This window comes from Capra hircus, chromosome 1, assembly GCF_001704415.2.
Source record: "Capra hircus breed San Clemente chromosome 1, ASM170441v1, whole genome shotgun sequence".
Classification (NCBI taxonomy): domain Eukaryota; kingdom Metazoa; phylum Chordata; class Mammalia; order Artiodactyla; family Bovidae; genus Capra; species Capra hircus.
In genome coordinates this window covers 148,428,621-148,454,680 of record NC_030808.1, presented here as the reverse complement: position 1 = coordinate 148,454,680, position 26,060 = coordinate 148,428,621, and the positions used below count along the sequence as shown (strand labels likewise).

At 49.9% G+C, this 26,060-nt stretch overlaps 1 protein-coding gene across 5 annotated transcripts in view; it reads right to left on the bottom strand.

Annotated features, from left to right (window-relative positions):
* The window catches only part of DOPEY2 (dopey family member 2), a 132,140-nt gene that overhangs the window by 17,919 nt on the left and 88,161 nt on the right, over positions 1-26,060 (bottom strand). For 3 of the 5 annotated variants that reach the window (XR_001918488.1, XM_018052710.1, XM_018052719.1), the window contains exons 19-27: positions 22,797-24,399; positions 21,966-22,077; positions 20,937-21,125; positions 17,615-17,737; positions 16,222-16,377; positions 11,925-11,980; positions 9,076-9,180; positions 8,899-8,965; positions 6,160-6,304 (exon numbers count right to left, since the gene is read on the bottom strand). Coding sequence is in view for 4 of the 5 variants with exons in the window: in XM_018052710.1 (XP_017908199.1) it covers positions 6,160-6,304; positions 8,899-8,965; positions 9,076-9,180; positions 11,925-11,980; positions 16,222-16,377; positions 17,615-17,737; positions 20,937-21,125; positions 21,966-22,077; positions 22,797-24,399 (2,556 nt within the window). In the remaining variant the exon portion in view is untranslated. The remainder of the gene's footprint in view (positions 1-6,159; positions 6,305-8,898; positions 8,966-9,075; positions 9,181-11,924; positions 11,981-16,221; positions 16,378-17,614; positions 17,738-20,936; positions 21,126-21,965; positions 22,078-22,796; positions 24,400-26,060) is intronic. The other 2 variants (XM_018052727.1, XM_018052737.1) reach the window with 1 other exon arrangement.

Genomic DNA, 26,060 nt, shown 5'->3' with positions numbered 1-26,060 from the left:
CCCCACCTTAATTAGCCACCAACCCCCCAGGTCTTCGCGTCTCTTCCTCCCCACCCATACCCGTGGTCCATCAGCCACCTTGAGAGCATCCTTCATTCTTTTTCTCCTCTCTCCCTCCTGAAGCACTCACTCAGAGGCATGCAAAACTTGGCTAAACCCAGTGATTGCTTAGTTCTGCACAGCAAAATGCTCTGGAGAAAATCAAATCACTACAAAATAGATCTCACTCTATTTCATGACCATGAACCTCAAAAAACACCTGATGCTACTAGATACACCTCCCCAGGTATCTCCACGCTATGCTGGCTTCCTCACTCTCCAACCGAATCCACCTCCTCCCTCCAGAGCCACCACTATGCGCACCTTCTCAGGGGCAGCCTCGCTTCATATTTCATTCAGAAAATGAATGTAAACCAATGGGAACTCCCTCAGTTTGGCCCCACGGGTTATTAATCTAGAACACTGATATCCATGTTCTCTGCCTTGTCTGTTTGATAGACATGTTCCTGGCTCTTGCCAAAGAACAGTAATTCCATTTACCATGTTAATCCTGGCCCTTTGGCTGTCAAGACCTGATGCTGGGAAAGACTGAAGGCAGGAGAAGAAGGGGATGACAGAGGATGAGATGGCTGGATGGCATCACAGACTTGATGGACATGAGTTTGAGTAAACTCCAGGAGTTGGTGATGGACAGGGAGGCCTGGCGTGCTGCAGTCCACGGGGTCGCAAAGAGTCAGATATGACTGAGCGACTGAATGGATGGCCATCAAAAACGTCACTTTCTAACTATCCTTTCACTTTCTGGGACTTCCCTGGTGGCTTAGACGGTAAAAAGCGTCTGCCTACAATGCGGGAGACCTGGGTTCAACCCCTAGGTTGGGAAGATCCTCTGGAGAAGGAAATGGCAAGCCACTCTAGTACTTTTGACTGGAAAATCCCATGGACGGTGGAGCTTGGTAGGCTATAGTCCATGGGGTCGCAGAGTCGGACATGGCTGAGCGACTTTACTTTCACTTTTCACCTTCTGATATTGACTCCTACTGCTCTGCTGCACTGTTCCATCACCATACAAATATGCTTAGATGAACTCTGAGAAATAAGCCAAATAAATGGTATTCTTTGGATCTTAGTACTATTCATTACGGCTTCCCTGATGGCTCAAGCGGTACAGAGTCCGCCTGCAGCGCAGGGAACGCGGGCTTGATCCCTGGGTCAGGATGATCCCTGGAGGAGGAAATGGCAACCCGCTCCAGTATTCTTCCTGGAGACTCCCGTGGACAGAGGAGCCTCTCGGAGAATTACATTGGCAAGTGGGGAAGGCAGCATAGCGCCGAGGGGCATTGCGGGGGTGGGGGCGGTTCTCTATGGGCACCTTTGTAGCTCAGTTGGTAAAGAACGTGCCTGCAATGCAGGAGACCCGGGTCCGATTCCTGTGTCGGGAAGATGCCCTGGAGAAGGAAATGGCAACCCACGCCAGTATCCTAGCCTGGAGAATCTCCTGGACAGAAGAGCCTGGCAGACTATAGCCCGTGGGGTCACAAAGGGTCAGACATGACTTAGCAACTAAACCACCACCACCGCTCTATGGGAGGGTTGGCACATGGGCTATAGTCCATAGGGTCTCAAAGAGCCGAACACTACTTCATTCCTGTCCCGCTGATGATTAAGCCTCAGCGGGTTATCAACACCCACTGCCAGGTCCTTCTCATCTCAGCCCTTTATGCCCCCGACCCCAGCGTGCCATGACCCCCAGCCGGGTCCAGAGAGCCTGCGTCCTTATCTCACACTGCTTCTCAGCAGCCTTCTACCACACGCCTCCTCCCTCCTTCTGGAAACACTCTCCTTCATAGTTTCCATGACTTGATGTTTTCTTGGTTTCTCAACCTACCCCAGTGACCTTTCCCAACTCTTTCCCAGACCATCTCAAGATTTAATATGGCCATGCAAACCCAGGCTCCATTTCCCTCCCCCGAGATGTTCCTGCTGCAGTCTTCTCCATCGCGGGCAGCTGTTTAAACCAAAACCCGAAGTCGCCCTTGAGTGCTTTTCGGTGACTCTCACGTCCCAGTCCATCAGCAGGTTCTGGGGACCCTGCCCTCCCACCAGCCCACCACGTTCTAGTGTCCGTGCCTCTGATTCAGTGTCAGTTGTGCCCGAAGCAACCACGAGAGCGTTCTGTCTGAACCTCTGGTTTCTGCTCTGGGTTGCTGCGGCCCATGTTGCTCCCAGCTGCCACTCTGATGTTTTCTGAAAACTCAGTCTGATCCTGTCACTGCTCCAAACGCTTGAATGGCTTCCCGCAGCAAGCGGGCAGACGGCCAAGCCCCGAGGCGAGCTCAGCCTCGAGCCCCATGGCCCTCCTCCCCCGCGCTCTCCAGGACCTCGCCTGACTGCCTGGTAGGCTCCCAGCGGGCTGGTCTCGAGGTTTCTCAGTCTCAGCCCACTCCCACCCCAAGGGTTTTCCATTCCCGCCCCCACCCGCCCTGGGGAGTGCCTCCTTAGGTCTCTGCATGCTCGCCCTCATATTTATGGCTGTGCTGGGTCTTTGCTGCCGTGCACGGATTTTTCTCTAGCTGCTGCAACTGGGGGTTCCTCCCTGTTGTAGTGGGCTTCCCCGGTGGCTCACATGATCCAACTGCCTGCCAGGGAGGAGACCTGGGTTCGATCCTTGGGTCTGGAAGATCCCCTGGAGGAGGGCACGGCAACCCACTCCAGTCTTCTTGCCTGGAGAAATCTATGGACAGAGCCTGGAGGGCTACAGCCCATGGGGTCACAAAGGGTCAGACATGACTGAGACACTAACACTTCTCACTTCGTTGCAAGCGTGCAGGCTTGGGCAGTTGTGGTGCACCAGCTTAGTTGTCCTGAGGCAGGTGGGCTCTTAAGCTCCCTGACCAGGGATGGAATCCTTGTCCCCTGCACTGGCAGACGGACACTCAACCACTGGACCACTAAGAAGTCCCCACCCACCCCACTTTATCTTTCCTTTCTCTGCACAACTGTCACTTCCGTGGGGACATGTTCTGTAATATCTAAAGTGAACCCTGCCCCACTCCCATTAAAAAATATATATATATATATATATATATATATATATATATATTTGGAATGACTTTGCATTTCCAGAAGAACTGAAAGATACCTTTGTTAATTTACTCTGGACCATCACCTTCCGTGTCACCCCCGCGACAGCAGAGGCCCTGCTCGTTCTGTTTGCTGCTGGAGCACCAGCGTCTAGAACGCGGTGCGTGGCAAACACGCAAGATGGAAGACCCTGCATGTCTGCTCCATGAATAAAGACTCCAAGACGAAAAAACTCATCACCTGGGGCCTCATTCTGTTTCACGCTTGATATGGCCAGGGTGCATCCTTAGTTTGTTCAAGACTGAAATAAAAAATAGTTATGATCCAGAGACTCTTTTGATACTCTGCTGCTGCTGCTGCTAAGTCACTTCAGTCGTGTTTGACTCTGTGCGACCCCAGAGACGGCAGCCCACCAGGCTCCCCCGTCCCTGGGATTCTCCAGGCAAGAACACTGGAGTGGGTTGCCATTGCCTTCTCCAATGCATGAAACTGAAAAGTGAAAGTGAAGTCACTCAGTCGTGTCCAACTCCTAGCGACCCCATGCACTACAGCCTACCAGGCTCCTCTGTCCATGGGATTTTCCAGGCAAGAGTACCAGAGTGGGGTGCCACTGCCTTCTCTGTTTGATACTCTACAGTTTGCTAATTAGCTCAGCTCAGTTCAGTTACTCTGTCGTGTCCGACTCTTTGCGACCCTATGGACTGCAGCACGTCAGGCCTCCCTGTCCATCACCAACTCCCGGAGTTTACCCAAATTGCTCCTTAAGAAGCCTCCAAGTCACTTTCTGCTTTGAAATTCTATGATTTTTTTTTTTCTTTTTACGCTGCATTGTAGGGTCTTGGTTCCCCAACCAGGGATCAGGCCCATGTGCCCTGAATTGGGAGCACTGAATCTTAACCACTGAACCAAAGGAAGTCCTATGATTTCTTTTCTTAAATAAAAAGTCAGATAATTATTTTACTACATTACTGCCTTGAGGTTAAATCTAATGACGGCACAAAAGTCAGGCCCTGTTACATTTGACACAGTTCAGCTGAGCTGTTGCTGGCTGTTCAGTCGCTCAGTCATGTCTGACTCTCTGTGGCCCCACAGACTGCAGCACGCCAGGATTAAAGAGGCAGTTTAATCCTTATACCGCAAACTACGGCAGAGTAACTGAGGGCAAAGGAGTCAAGGAGAGGCACAGACTCTCGTTCCCTGGAACCACACCTATAATCAGAGCCACAGCCTGAGAAAACGTAATTGTTGGTTTACGTTAGCAAATGATAGTATACTAGCTACAGGATCTTCAATACAGAGTAAAGCGTAATTATTTTTCTTAAGTAAACCGCAAAGCTAGCTGTCAAATAAATACGGTGGAAGTGATGGAATGGGGTACCATGGTTTAAACATCTGTTGGACGCCATCCCTTCTCCTCCTGGGAAGAGAAGCCCCTCTTGGGTGGGAGACCACTTCTCGGGGCTCCAAGATACAAGCCCTTCCTGCCCGCTACTGGGCCAGCCGCAGACCAGGGAAGAACCAACCAGAACGCCCGCACAAGATTTGATGAACTGCGTCTGAACATCTGGTTCCCACTCTGCCCTCAAAACCAGACACAGGGAGGACGCGTGGGCATTCCACGCGTGTGAGCCAGAACACCTGTGCCGCTGTGTTTCTGTTCTCCTGAAGTGGGTTTTTGCGACTTGCAAGAGAAAAGAGCCCAGATTTCTTGGCATGCCGTCCTTTGTACATTAAACCCCATGAATTCAGTTTTGTTTCTGCTGCTATAACAACTGCTAACGATAATGATCGAGGTCACATCAAAATAGGAGGGAAAATAAAGGTGAAAGTTAAGTGAAAGTCACTCAGTCATGTCTAACTCTTTGCGACCCCATGACTATGCAGCCCATGGAATTCTCCAGGCCGGAATACTGGAGTGGGTAGGCTTTCCCTTCTCCAGGGGATCCTCCCAACCCACGGATTGTACCCAGGTCTCCTGCATGGCAGCAGGATTCTTTACCAGCTGACCTCTCAGGGGAGCCTGATTTTCTTGTCTAGTGCTGAGCAATGTGGGGACTGGGCATAGTGTCTGTGTGTTAAATAATACTGAGAACTTGCAACAATAATTATTAATACTTGCTCCCAGATATGCCTAACGCTGAAAGAAAGACTAAACCAACTAAAGCGCCTCACTTATCAAAACAAGCAACGTGTTCATGAAGATTCACTTGTGCCCCCGCCTAGCACTGTGCCCACCAGTGCAGAGGTATCTGATCACTAACTCCATCCAGTACCCACCTTGAAACATCTGCTACAGACAACTCGACCTATGCCCCACAGCCCCCTACCATCGTCCCCAAGTGTCCCCTGTTGAGACATCCCTCTGACTCAGCCAAGTGTCTCCCTTGCTGCAGTGGATCCAGTAACCTGAGATCTGCCTGACTGATAGATTCATCTGGTGGTCTTTAGGGCACCAGCAACTGACAGTCTACACTGTGGCATTTAATTCAGACCCCTCAGGGGCTTCTGGCTGGTCAGTGGTCCTCCAAATAAACACATGAGTCTCCTTTGAGAGTCTCTCGATCATTTGCTAGGAAGTTATAACTAATAATACATCAGGCTGGGGTGTGCGTACTGTGTGTGACTGCCGTGATAAAATCTTAATGACCTGGGCAATGACCAAATACAAAGATCTCTGGAAGGCAGGCCAGAAATGAAATACATCAGCTGCTTAACAACAGTGAGCTGGTTTACTACGTTTTCTTTCCACGGCTCCATAAAAACAAAACAAAACAACAAAAAAACACAAATGCATTCTCCCTATTCTTTACCTCACAAAGATTTCTGCCACTGAGTCCATGCAAATTATCTTGGGAAGTTATTTCCCAGGACACTCATCTAGGCTCACGGATGGCTGAGCACAGCAGCATGGGTCACTTGGGACCCTCCCAGTGGAATTCTACTGTTCATTTTACTACAGCTTATGTTTATGATACTGCAACTTATTTTGTAAGAAGCAAAGCCAGACGACTTTTAACGCAGAGAGAGACCCGCTACCTGGAAGCAGGCATTACTTTCTGAGCCATGTACACCTACCGTGCAAGTCGTCCTCAGCATCAGATTCTTCTAGAGAGATCTGAGGCTGGGCCTTCACTTCCAAGTTCCTGCTCAGCCAACTGGTTTGTTCTAAGGAAGACCCAGCAATGTTCCCAACAGCTTCCAGAATTTTTTGAGTGACTTCCTGAGAGGAACCGAGAGAAAAGAAGAAAGGAAGTTAAGAGAGTCTAAGTGCCTAAGGCAGCACCATCGACAGAAATATAATGCAAGTCACAGCTATGAAGCATATAGGTAATGAAGTCTTCGAGGATCTACCTGAAAAGAAGAAACAAGTTCACAGTGTGTAACTCGATACATCCAAAGTAGTACCAACATATAACCGATATAAAATATCAACATATACCCAATATAAAATTATTCCTGAGATTCGGCATTCTTCCTTGGGCTAAGTCTTTTAAACCTGATGTGTGTTTTATGCTTACGGTACGTTCAGTTCAGGCAAACCACGTTACAAGGGCTCAGCAGCCATACGTTGAGCTGTGGCTGCTCTATGGTCAATAGGTAAAACCAATACACAGAAAGTCACAGCGGCACAATGCATTTGGCAGGTTCGGTTCCTGGTTTCTTTAGGACCACGGGTTCTTACTAGAAATGCACCTTTGACGAACACGGCCAGAAACAAAACTAAGTTCAAACTGACTTGAGGGTGAAGAGCATAGGAGTGCTCTCAGTACAGAATCTGGCAAGAAGCCCGGACACAAGTGGAGATGCAGAGCGGGTACCATGGGGTATCATCAGCTAAGAAGGGCTGCACGTCCCTGACACGTGAGCAGTCCTGGGTCTGCTGTGAGTGCAGCAGGTGTGTTCAGGCATGAAGCAAGAGTACGTCCCTCCCTGGTGGGAGGGACGGGGGAGTGCACCCGGGCAGAGGGGCTGGGGTGGACGCTGGCAGCAAGGGAGATTGCGGAAGGACGGATGGATCTGGGGCCGATGGCGCTAAGCGAAACCAGGCAGAGAAAGACACACGTCAGATGACAACACTGACATGTGGAATCTATGATACGACACGACAGAACCTACCTAGGAAACAGCAAGCAGACTCACAGACACACAGGACAGACTTGTGGCTGCCAAGGGGGAAGGGACGCAGGAAGGAGAGAGCAGGAGGCTGGGGTTAGCAGATGCAAACTATCATATATATGGGATGGACAGACGACGAGGTCCCACTGTAGAGCAGAGGGGAACTGTATTCAATGTCCTGCGATAAACCATAATGGAAAATCAGAGGAGAAAGAATGCACATGCGTGTATAACTGAGTCACTCTGTACAGCAGGCATTAACATGGCACTGCTTACGCTTCACGGAGGAGGCAATGGCACCCCACTCCAGTACTCTTGCCTGGCAAATCCCATGGACGGAGGAGCCTGGCAGGCTGCAGTGCATGGGGTCGCTAGGAGTCGGACACAACTCATCGACTTCACTTTCACTTTTATGCATTGGAGAAGGAAATGGCAACCCACTCCAGTGTTCTTGCCTGGAGAATCCCAGGGATGGGGGAGCCTGGTGGGCTGCCGTCTCTGGGGTCGCACAGAGTCGGACACGACTGAAGCGACTTAGTAGCAGCAGCAGCAGCTTACGCTTCAATAAAATAAATAAGAAAAAACCATCAAGACAAGGGGTTGAGGACTTGAAAAGCTGCCACTTCGAGGGCAGTGAGTAGATGGGGAAGTCAGGGTGCCTGGAAGCAGTAGGAAGGGGTCAGTGTCGGGAGGGCTGGGACCCTCTGTGGTGGACGCAGGGGCTCATCGAGCTCCTCCAGCGGCCTTAGTGGCCATGGCCAAAGCTTGGCCTGGCAGACTGGAGGGGACGAGGCCACGGGCTGCATGAGGTGGAGCGTTTCCAGCTTGGCATAGGAAGTGTTGACCATGGGCTGGGCTGCAGTACGTGCACTGGGATGGCTCTTTCCCCTCTACCAGGGAAGCCAAATGAGTCACTGGGCTTTACGCAGAACTCCAGAGCTTCAGGGTCTCACAAACGCCAGGGGTCACAACAGGGAGCGGCAGTATCACCAAGGCCATAAGATACACAGCACGGTTTAATGACCTTGACTCAAGGGAAGGAAATGCAAGGGGACATATGTAAACGTGTAGCTGAATTCCCCATGCTCTACAGCAGAAACTAACTCGACATGGTGAGGCAACCACATGCCAACAACAAAAATAAACGAATAAAGGGCACTGAAAAAGAAGTTAAGGCCTTGACTCGAAAAGCTCCTCACCCGATATTATAAAGGTTATATAACATACTGATTTTTCTCACTCCGTTACTTCTACTTATTGGCTGGGTTTCTACTCAAAGATTTTCCATCTCCGGTGGCTGAGCTTTACTTCTGCTTTTCAGTGTTTTTGAAGTTTCCCATGAGTCTGAATTGCTTTAAAAAGAAGGGGGGAGGGTTCTAAGGAAGGGAATCTGTGCATAAAGATTGAGCTGAAGAGTGAGCCTGCACACATCGGGGTCCAGGCGGAAGCGAGCAGGCGCCTGGCAAACTGCAAGGTGGACGGCACAAGGCTGACATGAGAACCGTCATCCGGAGACTCTATCGAGTCCTCTGAAGACAGTGATGCAGGGAGTCAGATGTGGGAACACGTGTAAACCTAACATCTGGTTCTGCCCCATGTTTAATGTTTATCATCTCCACTGAGACTATCTGAAGGCGGGGGCGGGGAGCCATGCTCTCCTGGGAGAGGAACCATCCTACTGGAGGCGCACATACAGACCTGCAGGTCTTTTTGGTCCTTCTTGCTCTCCAGGTTTGGAGTTCTTGTCACAAAGTCATTCAGCATGCTGTTGAGAGACAATCAGCTTCAGAATGAGAATGCTAGCAGAAATGAAAACATACATGTTCCTGGAGGAAAAAAAAATGTGGTAACGTTGAGTGGCTAGGAACACGGTACCTGAGAAGCAGAAAGTAACCGGGGGGAGCCAGATTCAACTGCACAGACTCCTTCAACACACCCAACAGCGAAGCGAAATTCTCTTGCAAGGCTGTTGCTGGGAGCCTATTTAATAAAAACAAACAAACAACAAAAAACCATGGGGCGGGGGGGAACATCCAGCCATGAACAGGTCTAATGAAAATGTTTTCTTATAAGCACATTTTAGGTGCAGGCGGTTAGAAGGCACGGGACGATGCCTTATCTGCCTGACCTGTTTCGTTCTTCTTAAATTAAAATACACATGTGCTAAATTGAGGTATTCTGGCAAGAACTTGGGGGTTTGGATACCAGCCACCCGTCTAAACAAACAGGTCAGACACTCCTGGTTTCCTCGTCTATAAAGTGAAAGCCTTGAACTGGAGGACAGATCTCTGGGCCTGTCTGGCTCTATTTAGCATTTGGCCTCCCTAACATCACTGGAAATGCAGAGTGAGCCATCGGGAGGTCGCAGAGGGTGAGGCCAGGGGTCACCCAGCAGGAGGCTGATCTTTAGTAGCTCTCAGGGCAGGCCTCATGGGGAATCAGGACTCGGGGTTGTTGCCGTGGGGTGACGCTGCACTGTACAGGGAGGCAGCTGGGCCACAGCCAGAGGGTCCCAGGGCCAAGTGCTGGTCCCTGACTCGCGGTGGGGCCTCCTCCCTGAAAGGAGGCAGCCTCCCTGTGGCCGCTGGCCTCACTCAGGCCACTGAAGCAGGTGCTTGCTGGGATTACGACACATATGAGTGAGCACTAGGAAGCACACGGGGAAAAGTGGAAGCAGTGACAGACTATTTTCTTGGCTCCAAAATCACTGAGGATGGTGACTGCAGCCATGAAATTAAAAGACGCCTGCTTCTTGCAAGAAAAGCTATGACCAACCTAGACAACGTATTAAAAAGCAGAGACATTACTTAAACAACAAAGGTCCATAGAGTCAAAGCTACAGTTTTTCCAGTAGTCATGTATGGATGTGAGAGTTGGACCATAAAAAGGGTTGAGCGCCAAAGGATTGATGCTTTTGACCTGCGGTGTTGGAGAAGACTCTTGAGAGTCCCTTGGACATCACACAGTCAATCCTAAAGGAAATCAGTCCTGAATATTCATTGGAAGGACTGAGGCTAAAGCTGAAGCTCCAATACTTTGCTCACCTGATGGGAAGAACTGACTCATTTGAAAAGATCCTGATGCTGGGAAAGACTGAAGGCAGGAGGAGAAGGGGATGACAGAGGATGAGATGGCTGGATGGCATCACTGACTCAATGGACATGAGTTTGAGTAAACTCTGGGCGACAGTGAAGGACAGGGAAGTTTGCTGTGCTGCAGTCCATGGGGTCTCAAAGAATTGGACACAACTGAGAGACTGAACAACAACAAAGAACTAGCTTATTTTCCCCTCCTGGTGCAAAGCAGTGCAGTGATGCTCGTGGTGGAGGGTGAGTGGCTGGCCTGAATGCAATCCTGGGCCGGGGGACTCCTGGGACTAGGACCCTCCATCTACCTTCCTGTAACCCTACGGTGTCGTGGGTCAGAATAACCATGGAATATGAACTTGTTAGCCAGGGAGCTTGCAGCTGGTGGTTAAATTTACTAATGGTGAACCCCGAGACACGTGAGGCTAATGGTGAATCCCCTGAGACACGTGAGGCTATCGAGGCATCCATGAGATAGGGCTATACCCCTTCATTCCTGTTACTGCAGCTCTAACCTCCCCGCACGGTGGACGCATCTGGGAGCTGTATCCAGGACCTGCTGTAAGAGCCCCAGGAGCCAGCAAAGAGTCTCTCTCCCTGCAGAGAGCCACCTGGGGAACCCGCAGCTGAGACCCCATGCAGATAGGTGTTCAGCTCAGTAAATCCACACAGAAACCTCAGTTCAGTTCAGTTGCTCAGTCATGTCTGACTCTTTGCGACCCCATGGACTGCAGCACACCAGGCTTCCCTGCCCATCACCAACTCCCCGAGCTTGCTCAAACTCTAGTCCATCGACATGAAGCCTCCCAGCAGAAAGCACAGCAAAGCACTGAGGATCCAAAGTAGTCACTTCTTTTCCTAAAAGAGGTTCTTAAAATTCCCCTCCTTTTTTTTGGTTATCAAGGTAATGCAAACTATTTCTTCTGAAGTTTACCAGGTCTCACACAAAGCTGTGCTGACATAAAGTGTTCAAGATACAGCACACAGACTTGAAAATGTCAGATTAGCTCTCTGTAGAAGGAAGAAGTAAGACTGTCAGGGTGTTCCGATGGCTTGAGAGGAATTAGGACACCGCTTAGATCCCCAGGTCGGCAAGATCCCTTGGAGGAGGAAAATGGCAACCCACTCCAGTATTCTTGCCTGGAGAATCCCACGGACAGAGGAGCTTGGCAGGCTACAGTCCATGGGGTCACACAGAATCGGACACGGCTGGGTTAGTAACACATAGATACTTTCTGAACTAAGGCTCTCCAGTAATCAAGAAACACACGGGTGGAGGCAGGGAGGGATAAAGAAGTAGTTGGGATTAACACAGACACACTACTGTATACAAAATAGGTGAACAATGAGGACCTACTGTAAAGCACAGGGAACTATACGCAACTTATAACTTGCAATGAAACAGCATTTGAAAAGGCGCGCGCGCGCGCGCACACACACACACACACACACACCCACCCAGCCACCCACCCACCCATATCAAACTGAGTCACTGTGCCATACACCTGAAACCAACACAACACCGTAAATCAACGGCGCTTCAGTTAGAAGAAAAAAGGGAGGACAATCAAGAGCAGTTACTTATAACCACTGCAACAGCAACTATAACTGAGAAATGTCTTTGAGGGGCTGCGTTACCTTTGGATGAACGCATAGCAAAACTGCAACACGGGGACATCCACCAGGGGCGATTTCTGAAAATTAAAGCACAGGTAATTACTCCAAATTGGGAGGAAATGAGGCTAAGACAAGAATTCAAATACAGAAATGAAACAGGTTTTATCTGCTAACAAAGCAAAGGTTTCCAGCTCCGGGAGTCTTCTGAATATAATAATACAAAGGATCTCAGTGAAATAAAAGCTAATGTATCCTGTGATGGCGCACATCCTTAGGTCCCTGTTCATCAGACTCCCAGTCCTTTCCCACATTTACCTACTTCCCACCCCAGACTTTTAGCAAGTATTTAAGCAATAGTTGGCATAATGACTGAACCTCCTCAGACACGAAGCTGGTGGCCTCAGGAGCCCGTGAGCTACAGACAACGCCAAACGCGAATTCTTAGCTCCAGGAATTTCCCCCAGACAGCTCAGACAACTTCCCTACGTCCCAAATGGCTCGAATTACTTGTAAATAGGTTTTCAAAACACTCATTTTTCCCTCTTCTCTTTGTCAGTTATAGAAGTTAAGCCAATTAACTAAACTAACCACAAAAGCAACTTTGTTATTCGAAAAGTCAAAAGCCAGTCGGCCAGATGACGTCTAGGGTCTTCTGGGTTTTTATCTTTAAGCCCAGGATTTGCAGACGCTTGTAGATCAAGTACTGAAGGAACAAAGTGGGGAAGGGCCTGCACTCTGCACGAAGCTGTTTGTCACAGGGCCAGCTCCCCCGTGGCTGTAGCCAGGATATCATTTGGAGGAACTGACCAGCCGTGGGGAAGGCCAGTCTCCAGCCACCTCGACCTGCTCAGAGTTATAAATGCCAATCCAAGGTCTGTTACGTGAACATTCACGTTCAAGAGTAAAAGGCGGGACCTTCCTGCCAGTCACGCGGTGGTTAGGAACCCGCCTTCTGATGCAGGGGACGTGGGTTCCACCCCTGCTCAGGGAACCAAGATCCCACGTGCTGCAGGGTGACAACGCCTCAGTGCTGCACCTAACGCGTCTGTGCGCTGCAGCGAAAGATCCCATGTGCCGCAACTAAGACTCGATGCCCACAGGAAATACACAAATAAATACTTTTTAATAAAGGGTAAAGGGCAACCAGTGCTGTGCGCGCTAAGTCACTCTAGTGGTGTCCGACTCTTGGTGACCCCATGGACTGTAGCCCGCCTGGCTCCTCTGTCTATGGGATTCTCCAGGCAAGAATACTGGAGTGGGTTGCTGTGCCCTCCTCCAGGGGAATCTTTCCGACCCAGGGACCGAACCTGGGTCTCCTGTCTCCTGCATCGGCAGGCAGGCTCTTCACCCCTCGCACCACCTGGGAAGCCCCAAGGCAACAAGAGTCCTAGGCCGTGGAGAGATCTGGGGGCAGATGCCATGAAGCCTCCCGTGACCATTTTATATCTGATTCCTTAAGCCGGTTCCATGATGTGGCCTCACAGGGTTAAGCTGTAGGCTGCCTTATCTTCTTCCCCCAACTAGAATACAGGCTGACTGTGGACGGGGGCGGCGTCACTCTTCAGGATTCCCCACTGCGGACACACATACTTGATGTTCAATGAACACGTGGAATGAAGGAAGATTTATGTTATAAAATTTTGGTAAAATGTATTTGACAAAATTGACTGCTTAAAACATTTTTAAGGGTACAGGACAAGGGCATTCAGGACATTCACAGCTACTGTTGGGCAACTATGATCACCATTCATCAGCTCTATTTCATCTTCACGGAGTGAAACTCAGTCCCCATTAAAGACCTACGCCCATGCCCTCCTCCCCAGCTTCTAGTAACTATCTTTCTCTTTTCTGTCTCTGTGGACTGGACCACTCCCGGTACCCCATGTAAGGGGAATCATGCAATACCGTCCTTTTAGACTGACTGATTCCCCTTAGCATAATGCTGTTAAGGTTCATCCATGGTGTATAGCGTGTGTCAGAATTTCCTTCCTTTTCAAGGCTGAGTCATAATCCACTGCATGTGTACAGACCTCACTGTGTTTATCCATTCATCTGCTGACGGGCTATTTCTACTTTTTGGCTCTGGTATGCAAATATCAGTTTGAATTAAAACTATTTTTAGGGGTCACTTGGTCTACTCCATTAATTTTCATTTAGGGAATTATTCTTAAGAGTGTTTCTGACGATATCATCTTAAATTACCTGAGAGAGGACAATTATTTCAAGGTCAGAACAAATCCCTGGTTTCTATCAAATTAATTCAGAACAAAATAGCTCCAACACTTTTAATGAAGAAGTCTGCTTTGGTGAAATCAAAGACTTCTCAGGCGTAAAACTGTAGAGTCTGTTCTGTTGCAAAACCACTGTGCGTAAATGAAAAGGTGTCCGAGCAGTAGAAAAGCTCCCTCAACTGCTATGCAGAAATTGGGCAGAAAAACAATACGAGCTTTGTGATTCAATCACATCACCCTTCAAAGACCACTGATCTCCCTGCAGCCAGATGAAAGCTCTGCCTTCTTAGAATCTCCAGTATGAGTTAAGTCCTCTGATGTGAATTTTGTACTTCGACAAAAATTATGCAGACTTTTAACTTGCCCATGGACAAAGATGCTCTCCTTGACCTAGTCTAGTCAGGCCCCTCTGCTTTTTGTATTTTTAAAATATTTACTTGTTTATTTGGCTGCTCCAGGTCTTAGTTCTGGCATGCGGAAGCTTTAGTTGCATCCTACGGGATCTAGTTCCCTGTTATTGCTGTTGTTCAGTGGCTAAGTCATGTCTAACTCTTGGTGACCCCAAGGATTACAGCACGCCAGCCTTCCCTTCTCCTGGAGTTTGCTCAAACTCACGTTGGATTCAGTTCCCTGACTAGGGATCAAACTCGGGTGCCCTGCATTGGACAGCACAGAATCTTAAGCTACTGGACCACCAGAGAATTCCCTGGGTGTGTTTTTTTTCAGCCACACAGCACAGCTTGTGAGATCTTAGTTCCCCAGCCAGGCACTGAACTGGGACCCTCAGCAGTGAAAGTGAAGAGTCGTAACCACTGGACTGCCAGGGAAGTCCTTAGCCAGGCTCCTCTGAGCCTTCATCTTGACCAAGCCTCAGCCTTGATCTACAAGGTTGTACCTTCGGCACAAACGATTCCATCCACCCCACACGCTAATAAGAGACTTGAGCAAACACGACTGTGGTTCCCAGCAGCTCAAGGCTGTGTTCTAGGGAGATGACCTCGACCCCCTTAAAATGAGAAAGCTCACGGCCTCGGAAGGAATCTGCTGTGTGTTCAGCCAAGTCCTGATATGTTCCTGACCTTCCCTCCTTCGAGCATTTATTAGGAAAAAAAGCTTATGGTTACAAATCCTTCCTCTGTCCCTCTGGGATGTGAATGCATCTTCTCCAACCCAAGAATGTCTTTCCCAAGGACATGACAGCCATCCCTTTAAAATATCATCAAGAAAGACAAGGCCCCTATCTTCCAGTCTCCTGGGGAGCATAGGAACCAACCTTTCACAACACAGTCGGTAAGTATGATCTAATTACACTCAACAAGCCCCTTTCTGCTTGTTTGTAACTTTCCACTCCCCTGACTCTGCTGAAGCCCTGCTCCTTCATCCTTTCTACTCATCCTCCCCATAAAATACCTACTCACGTCTGCACAAACTGGAACTGACCACACCTCTTCCCTCTACTGCTGGAGCTACTGAATGAAGTCGGTCTTTTCCACCTTTAACTAGCTTTGTTTATCTTTGATGCTTTTTAGGCTGCGTGCCATTTCCTCTTTCTAGATTTACTTGATTTGGCGCACAACAGGCCCTTGATAAGAACCACTACCAGGAATTTCACTGATGGTCCAGTAGTTGAGAACGCAAGAGACGTGGGTTGGATCCCTGGCCTGGGGAACTAAGATCCCACCTGCCTTGGAGCAACTAAGCCTGTGTGCCGCAACTGCTGAGCCCAAGTGCCACAACAAGAGGGCCCAGGTGCCCACAACAAAAGATCCTGCAAGACGCAGCTAAGACCCAGTGCAGTCAAATAAACAAAATACGTTGCAGAAAACAGAACCACTACTGAGCAGAGTGCTCTGCGGTGGGCTGTAAGGATGGAAGTCGGTCCCCTGTCTCAGGTGGTTCGCACCTCAAGACGGCAGTCCGTGGAGCACGTCTTGTATATCTCCACAAGGTCCAGTGAGAACCCCTCCCTTTTATGGCCCCTTGAATTCCCAGGTGCTCCTGCAACCTTTGTTTCCCTCCCAGACACCATCTATACGATGTGGACTGGAAGAGTCCTGCATTTGTCCGAGGGCCCCCGGGCTCCTGACCTCGTCCCCGCGGACCTGCGGCGGGTGCTTCACCACCTCCTTCACCAGGTGCAGCACTGAGTCTGTCTGCAGGGTGCTCAGCGCACAGATCAGATCCACAAGGGTCAGCTGGGACGTGCTGGCCGCCGGAACGATCTGCCGAGAAGAGGACCATTCCTTGAGAGAGACAACAAAAATAAGCAGGACTCCCAGAAAACACTCTGTGATACTTGCTCCCAGAGGAAGAGATGCGTTTTAATCTTTGAAACAAATACTTAAAGGAATACTAGGTAAAGGACTATTGGTAGGAAGAAGAGTGAGGTTAAAAAAAAAAAGCTTTTAATCACAGGAATGTAATCATTATATGATACAGATGAGGAATAAACGGCATAGCCAGTGACAGGTAATTGCTCTAGTCTTTATGAGTTCAAGCTAAGAAAGCGTGTTGGAAATAGACTATATTAACTTGAAGGAAACAGGCTGATTATCAAGAGCCAGCCCCCAGAGTACGAGGACAGCAAGTGAAACAGGAAAACCAGGTTCACGGGAGCTGGCCAAGGCAGGAAAGTCTTGGCGTGGGAGGTGGGTTTTGATGATCGACATGGGGGTGGGAGCCTGCCCTTGGAAGTATGAGGGTCCTCGCTGGGGAAGATCCCAAAGGTGCTAAGCTGGGTGGCCTGGACCACCAGCCTCTCATGCCTCCTCGGGTAACGGGGTCCATAAGTTAAATAACTGTGTCAGTCACAGTCGACATTTGGCTTTTTTTAACTTATAAAAATGATAGTCGTTTGTGATGTTAAAGAAATCATCGCATTCCCTTGCCAGGACTTTGGTTTACATTTTGCATGAGTGTTCTCCACTGACTGGTCCATCTCAGCAACTGCGACAAGCATACCTCTCTGGGTCAGGGGTGGGGGGAATGTTGACAGGGGTGGGGAGGTACATGTGTGGGGGCAGGGAACTAGGGAAAATCTCTATACCCTCCTCATTCTGCTGGGAACTTAAAACTGCCCTAGAAAGAGAAAGTCTTTAAAAAGATTGGTTTGGAAAAGAAAAAAAAAAAAAAGAAAGCTTTTAGAGGGCACTATATCCAGGGAGGATCTTTTCTTTGAAATGTACATGTTAGATACGTTCTTGGAAGCACACTACTAGGCAGCAGATTAAAATGTTAAATGAAAAGTACAATATATGTACTTTCATTGTTCGGTAGAAAGAGAAGAAAACAGAGGTTGGGTGGGCTCCACTCCCTCCCCCCACCTTGCTGTAACAGGCAAAGCTAGATGATGATGTCACGAGTTTGACACCGGCCGGGGGTGGGGGGGTGGGGGCCGCCTCCGCGGTCTCCTCTGGCGGTCTCTGGGGTCACTTAGATCGCACAGGGCCGTCCGTGCGCGTCTTCATTTTCAGGCTTTACCTTTGTCTTACTATGGCGTTTCCCCTTCTTCCTGCTCCACACGGCTGCAACTGCTGCTGTCAGCTGAACTCCAAGAGGCGCTGTCAAGGGGTTCAAGAAGTCTAAAATTTTCTGTCGTATGGTCTTAAAAAACAAAACAAAACAGAAAAATGATGAGTGAGAGCGCAGTCAGGGCTCCAATGGACTGTGCACTTCACACTAGCACCTGTGACCTTGGGAGCTTTCGTCTTAAGAGTCGTGGGCACTATGCTGGGGTCTGGGGGCAGGCTTGGAGGGATGGTGGTGGTGCAGAGCACCGCCTGGAGGAGTTGGACAGGACGCATGGGGGACAGTCCAGGTGCACGAACAGCGGAGCAGAGACTCCTGGGAAGTGATGGATACCATCTTCGAGCAGATAGGAGCAGGGCAGGGCTCGGAGCAAGTCACCTGAGGCTTTGCAGACCCAGTGAGAAAGCGGGGACCCTGCAGGGAAGCCCCCAGCCGTGCTGGCCTCAACCAGCTCAGGGAGGTCTTGTAAGTACCAGGAAGGATGTGCTTCAGTTTCCAGAAATATGTGCCATTTACCTAATTTTATTATGCAGCCAACAAAAACGGACCCACGCCATGGCCTGGGGATGTCACTTGCCACCCTCCCCTTTGCTGTGCCTGGATTTCTCTGTATTCCCAAAACCTGTGTTCCTTCCTTTGTGGATGCTGCAGGTCTCCCAGCCTCTAACACACACCTGGGAAGGCACATCCTCTCGTCCTGGGTCTTGGCTCAGCCCCTCTGCCTCAGGAAGGCCTCCTTGACCCTCAGAGCAGGGGTCACAGGCTGGCAGAGTGCCCTGCGTTTCTTTGCAGCGCTTCTCATCATGATTTTAAAGTGGATGGTTAAGGTCTGTTCCTGCCAGGAGGACAAGGACCTCCCTCTATCTTCTCCACTTGTGGACAGGCAGGGCCAGGTACAGAGCAGCAGGCACATATGTGCCTGTGGAATGAATGGATTTACCTTGGGCTTCCCCTGCTCCTTGTAGGAAAACCTATGACCAACCTAGACAGCATATTAAAAAGCAGAGAAATTACTTTGCCAACAAAGGACCGTCTAGTCAAAGCTATGGTTTTTACAGGAGTCATGTATGGATGTGAGAGTTGGACCATAAAGCAAGCCGAGCACCAAAGAATTGATGCTTTTAAACTGTGGTATTGGAGAAGACTCTTGAGAATCCCTTGGACTGCAAGGACATCCAACCAGTCCACCCTAAAGGAAATCAGTCCTGAATATTCATGGGAAGAACTGACGCTGAAGCTGAAGCTCCAATACTTTGGCCACCTCATTCGAAGAGCCGACTCATTGGAAAAGACCCTGATGCTGGGAAAGATTGAAGGTGGGAGGAGAAGGGGATGACTGAGGATGATATGGTTGGACGGCATCACCAACTCAATGAACATGAGTCTGAGCAAACTTCGGGAGTTGGTGATGGACAGGGAGGCCTGGTGTGCTGTAGTCCATGGGGTCGCAAAGAGTCAGAGATGACTGAGGGACTGAACTGAACGTCCCTGTCCCCACTGCCTTTGTCTAGCATCACTTTAGATACAACTGAGCCGGGAATGGGGACGTCTTCTCCCTCCTAACATGGTTTCTGCTTGAGAGAGATCACGCGGGCCCCAGCTCAGGGCCTTGGGTCCTTCAGGGAGGGCTTGGGTGAAGTGCTCAGCAAATGTTGCATTGTTGTTGTTCGGTCACATCCAACTCTTCACGACCCCGTGGACTGTAGCTGCCAGGCTCCTCTGTCTATGGAATTCTCCAGGAAAGAATATTGGAGTGGGTTGCCATTCCCTTTGCCAGGGGATCTTCCGAACCCAGGGATTGAACCCATGTCTCCTGCACTGCAGGCATGTTTGTTTGCTTCTTTTTTTAACCACTGAGCCACCTGGGAAGCTCCTGGAAAGCCCCCAATAAATGTCAGCCACCACCGCAATGAATTCTTCCATCAGTCCAGGGGGTAGGCTACTAGTAACAGACTCATTTCACAGAGGAGGAAACGGAGGCTTAGGCTGAGTGAACCTTCCGAACCTTTTTAGAGATTAATTTTTAGGCTGACTTTAAGCAGGTTCCTGTGGTAGATTTCCCTTGGAGGTCATCCCTGGAACCAACAGAAAATTTTTGGAGGCCACCTGCACCTCCAAGAACCTAAAAGCCCTCTGGTCTGGGAGTTACACTGCCAGACTGACCACAGAAAGAATCACATGCTCTCTCTACACCTCTCACCTGTCACCTGGGAATAATAATAGCACCTGCCTTGCAGGTGAGGCCTGAATAATGCCAGTAAATATGGAGTGCTCAGATGATGCCTGGCACCCTGTTTGCAGCAGAGCAAACAGCAGCACACAGAGGTTTAATGCACGTGCTCAAGGTCCCACAAAGCAGCTGAGCAGCGAGCCAAATCCAGGTGACCTGGGTCCCTGGGCCTGACCTGTTCTGCTGAACCCAGGCTGCCAGAGGCTGGTGTTAAGCCCTAAGGGCCCGTGCCAGCATTGCTCAGTGGACAGGAGACATGGCCAGACAACTGGGAGCCATGGGACATGGCGATCACACACTGAGTTACGTGCCTGGGTGCCTCCCAGGGAGAGTCAAGGGTTTAACGCAGCGCGGGACCCTCTGAGGACTTCCTGGGACAGATCCCTCCCTGCTTGTCCTCTGCCGGCCTCTTGTTTGTGGAAAAGCTTTCGCCTCCCAGGCCTTCCCTGAGTCATCAACGCCTGGCTCAAGAATTAATGACTGAGGGGCTTTCCTGATGGCTCAGCATTCAAGCATCCAATGTATGAGATACGGTTCCAAGCCATGATCTGGGAAGATCCCATATGCAGTCAAGCAACTCATTCACTCCTTCTGCCACAACTACTGAGCCTGTGCTCCAGATCCCGGGAGCTGCACTGACTGAAGCCTGCGAGCCCGAGATTCTGTGCTCTGTGACAAGAGACGCCACCGCAATGGGAGGCCCACACACCACGATGAAGCATAGACGCTGCTCCCCGCAACTAGAAAATGCCCTTGCTGCAACGAACACCCAGCATGGCCAAAAATAATTTTTATAAATAGCCAAAGGGGAAAAAATAAACTGAAAAGTACTCACAAAAGCCTTCTTCCCATGAATATAAGGCTTACTCTAATAAACAAGCTGGAGATTTCTACTTCCGGTTTACTTATAACAGTACTTCTAACCTGGGTTTCTCTGGGCACGTTGTCTTTGACTGTGTATGTATGCATCCCTGTGTATTTTTATTTCTGGCAGGACAATACAAGACAAAGGAAACTGTAGGCCTGCAAAGGAAGCTCTCTCACTTTGGTGGTTTTAAAGTAAACGGAAGAGGATCCCTTCGTGGCTCCGAGGAGATCGACGGGTCTCTTCTGAGTCTCCTCCTTCCTGAGAACGTTCCAGAGAAGGGCCATGGTGTTAACGATTCGAGGGAGCTCTTCCAGAATAGCATTCTTGGCATTCTTCAGATTGGTAGGGTCGGTCACAGCAGCGGTCTGAAAAACAGAGATAAACACTTGAGGCCTGGCTGCGTTTCCCTTTCCATGAGGACGCTGGGGCTGGTGAGATGGAGTCTGGGCTGGAGCACTCCCCAGGGCAAGGCCTACATGTGGTCTAGAAATAAGATGCTTCCCTGAGCATTTAAACCCATGACTTCCCTTCAGAGAAGGATGTCTGTGAGTCTGAGGCTCATGACAAACTTGTTACAAACTTTGCAAATCCTTCAACCAAAGTACTAGCTCCATTCTAAAATTTAATACCAGATAGGGTCGAGTGGGCTTCCCTGGTGGCTCAGGTGGTAAAGAATCCGCCTGCAATGTGGGAGACCGGGCTTTGATCCCTGGGTTGGGAAGATGCCCTGGAGAAGGGAATGGCAACCCACTCCAGTATTCTGGCCTGGAGAATCCCATGGACAGAGGACCCTGGCAGGCTACACTCCTTGGTGTCAAAAAGAGTTGGACGTGACTGAGGTTATTTTCACTTTCACTTTCTAGGGTAGAGTAATCAAAACATAAAATGCCTTCAAACTCCATAAAGTCAATTAAAAAAAAATACATGGAAAAAAGATCACATTCTATGCCACACTGGGCAAAGGCTGAAGTTGCCCACAGAGTGGCCAATGAGAACAAAACCACATGTGCGTTATTTCAGTACGTACATTGGCACATATTCTTGCACACAGGCTCACACTGTTTGCGTGTGTGCTACTTGGCATTAATATTGGTACATGTGTCTGTATTACACATATACATTTCTCATTTGAAACAGACATAATCCCAAAGAAGACAAAACAATACATGAAAACTGCCTTGAACTCAGGAAAAAAAGCAATTTACCTTTTTGCTTTGGTTGGGTTGCTCCAAAAGACAGAAATGACTAATGGTTGTTAGGCCTTCCAACAGAGTGAGTGGATAATCCGGGGAGATGTTTTCCCTCTTGGAGGTTATGCTTTGGTGAAGAAATGAGAAACCGGTTTTGAAAATCTTTAAGAATGAGGCCAGAAAAGTTTTTAATCCTAAACATAGAAACCACAGAGATATCACCATCTTAAAACAAACTGAGGCTCTCATAATGAAATACTGCTACAAAAACGACAGGCCTCTTTCGAGCTGTTTTACATTTATCTGGTCGCTTTGGAAAAATGTTTCCAGATGTTTTAGGATTTCTGTGCAGAGGATTCACACTTTTATTTCTGTTTCACAAAAATAACGGAGACAGATTTACTGACTTGTCCTACAACCCAGATCTGGCCTGGGTGATCATATGGAATTAAAAATAAAGGAATCCACATACAGTTCCTTGTTACCCTCTCTTGACAATTCTAGCTAGGTTTCTGACTAGGCTGAAAGGACCCTCCAACTGGCAAGGGCCAATAAGCCATTCGTGACAAAAAGCTGTCACTAAAGCAATAGGAATATGCCTCTTCCCAGATGGCACTAGTGGTAAAGAACTCGCCTGCCAAGGTAGGAGACATAGGAGACGCGGGTTCCATCCTTGGGTAGGGAAGACCTCCTGGAGGAGGAAATGGCAACCCACTCCAGAATCTTTGCCTGGAGGATCCCATGGACAGAGGAGCCTGGCGGGCTACTTCACAGGGTCTCAGAAGAGTTGGACACGACTGAAGGGACTTAGCACCCAAGCACCAGTTGCCTCAAGGCTCACTGTACCTGATGGACAGCTTCGCTGACTCGCTCTCATACTGCTTGACCAGCTCATCCAAGTTTTTGCAGATCTGGACGAGGAAGGGTGTTACGGTCCAGCCCAGGGACCTTCCGAAGTACGGCAAGGAATGTGTGACCAGGCTTACCCAGGCCGGGTGCATGCCGTAGCCATAGGCTGGCTGCAGGCCCCTGACCACAGCGGCCACCAGCAGCCCCTGTGACGTGAGTGGGTGGGGCCGCACGTACTGCAGGGCGCTGATGGCCTGCTGGAAGTTCAGGGCCCGTCGCCACTCCCGGGGCAGGTCGGGCAGCTGTTCCGCCTCCTCAGGCGCCTGGCCCAGGTGGTGCTCCAGCACGATGAGCACCTGCAGCAGCTTCAGCAGCTCGATCTGCAGCGGGTGCTCGCTCCAGATCTGGTCCTGGCCCAGGTTGATGACGTGCTCCTCTAGCACGCCCTCCTCCCGCAGGGCTCCGCCCGGCGCAGCCGTGGCCAGCCCATAGCGCTTCTGGCTTGTGTACATGGAGGCGGACAGCGAGAGCAGGACGAACTCCTGGACCCGGCATCTCTGCAGCAGGCCCTGGATGAACTCCACGTTCTTGCCCTCGGCCGCCTTGGCCACCGAGACCAGCTGCGTCATCACCCTGATCAGGACTTCCACACTCTTGACCTGCACGTCCCGGTTGCCCAGGATGTCCCGGTGCGAGACCCTCAGGGAGCAAGGGTAATAGCTGCGGAGGAAACTGAGGCACAGGTAGGTGAGGAGCTCAATGAGCAGCGAGTGCGGGCAAGCACTAGGGGGCTGGCTGGGGAGCTTGCCGTAGAAGCTCTGGCCCGCCAGGGCCTCCTGGTGGCGGGCCAGGAGGTTAGAGATGAGGTTGAGGTGTGCCGTGGCGCTGGTGTCCACGCTGGTCCTGGACACGGCCTCTATGAACTCGCGCGGGTTGGTTTTGAGCACAGTCTCCAGCACCGAGAAGGCGTAGAGCACCCGCCGCGAGTCGTAGGGTTGCAGATAGAGCAGGATGTGCGCAAATAGCGCCTCCAGCATTGCCTGCCTCTCGCACTGCTGCTTCCGCAGCTGGGCTGCCGTCAGCGCCTGCAGCTCCGCGGCTGCCTCCTCGTCGCTGGACGGCAGCGACTCCGAGGCCTGGGTCCGGTCCGAGTCCGTGCGCGCCAGGCATGTGGGGCCGCCCGCCTGCGGGCCAGGGGCCCGGGTGGCCGCGGCCAGGGGCGCACAGCACTGCTCGCCACCGCTTAGCTCCTGCGGGTCATGCGCCGGCGAGGAGACGGAGGACGTGTTCTCGCTGCTGTCCGTGGCGCCAGAGCTCGTGTCCGCTGACTCGGTGCGCTCGCTGCCGTCCTCGGCGATTGTGTGGGCCTGCCCATCCAGCAGGTCCTCGAGGCGCATGGGGCGGTCATGCTCGTGGGGCTCGCCGCCTGTTGGGTGCGCCTCTGGCTCCGTCTCCACCTCGGCCCAGATGGCCTCGCGGTCCACCGTGGTGAGCTGGCTCAGGGGCGCGCCGTCTTCACAGCCATCCTCTGGCAGCTCGGGTGCGGCCCATGCCTCAGTGAATGAGGCTTGCTTCCTGTTGAGCCAGCGGTGCCAGTCTTCTGCAAGGGATGGAATGACAGACAGCTTGAGAACAGAAGGGTTAGTTCAGTTCCACCGTGATCTTGGTCTTAAAGGGAGGCAGCAAGATCAATATTAGTAAAACGCTCCATGGGGGTGGGGAAGGGACAAGACAAATTCTTGGCAATATCTGGATGGGTTCGGATGATCCCCTGGAGAAGGAAATGGCAATCCATTCCAGTGTTCTTGCCTGGAGAATTTCATGGACCACGGAGTGGCTTTCACTTTCACATAGAGAATATAACCAATATGATATAATAACTATAAATTGAGTATGCTCAGAGGCTCAGCAGTGTCTGACTCTTCAAGATCCGGTAGGACTGTGGCCCACCAGGCTCCTCTGTCCCTGGAATTCTCCAGGCAAGAATACTGGAGTGGGCTGCTATTTCCTTCTTCAGGGGATCTTCCCCACCCAGGGATCCATCCTGGGTCTACCGCATTGCAGGCGGATTCTTCACCAACTGAGCCACCAGGGAAGCGCACAAATGGAGTGTAACCTTTAAAAATCATGAATCACTAAGCTGTGCGCATGAAACTTGTGTAGCACTGTAAATCAAGGATATTGCAATAAAAAATAAAGCATGAAAAAAACAATAAAATATAGTTCCTGCATGCAACGATAACACTAGAGTCTAGGTTACATAACAGATGGAAGTCAGACAAAACAAAGTGAACAGGTCTTTTAAAATGTTCAAGAAATTGGGTAATTTAGTTATACTTTCATAGAAAATATAAATACACCAAGTTTAGGGGAAGGGTGATCTATAAAAATGCCTATCGTTTTCTCCCACAACTTTCCTTTCAAAAAAAGGTACCCTACAGAAACGTCAACAGAAGGTTTTTCAAAACTGAAAGGGTATCGCTGAAATGTGCTGTATAAAGACAAACAAAGCATCCGCAAGTACGAGGACTGAACCTCATGGTGCAGGCCTGCAGAGGCTACTGCTGGGTTTCCTAAAGACACACCTACATGCACTGATATGGAGCAAAGTACAGAGTACACTGAGTACTCAAAGAAAACAGCAAGCTGCAGAACCTTGCTGTTCACAAAAAGTCCGCTTAGGGGAGAGTATCTGTAATACGCAGCTACGGAAATGTCTGGGAGGATATCTGCTGAACCATTAACTGTAAAGTGCTCTACTGGCTGGCGTGGCAAGGGACTTTATTTGTGCTTTTATTTCCCGATTACTCTGATTTTTAAAATATGCACTTGTCAGTACCTCTGAGATCAGAACACAGACAACGCTTTAACGTGCTCAGGTCTCTTTTAAAAAGGAGTGAAAAGCCAGATGTCTTCGGCACTGCCAAACATTTTTAATAGGCAGCTTTCAACAAATCTATTCCATGAACATTAAGCCAGGTTAGGAAAGAAGGAAGGATATTAGAAATATGAGCTTCCTGTTGTTCCACTTTAAACAGTATTTAAAAATGAGATTTCCAAAGGACTACCGCAATATCGAGGAGGGGAAGTACAACCCTTCTGGTTGTTTCCAGGGAGCGAACAGGGCAGAGAAGACACATTTTTTCCTTAACAGGCAGGTAGCATTAGACAGGAATTAGAAGACGCAGCAGAAAGTGCCCCGATACTTTTAACACCTGACGGGCTGCAGAGTTTCTTGTTAAAGCAAAGAAATGCTTCAAA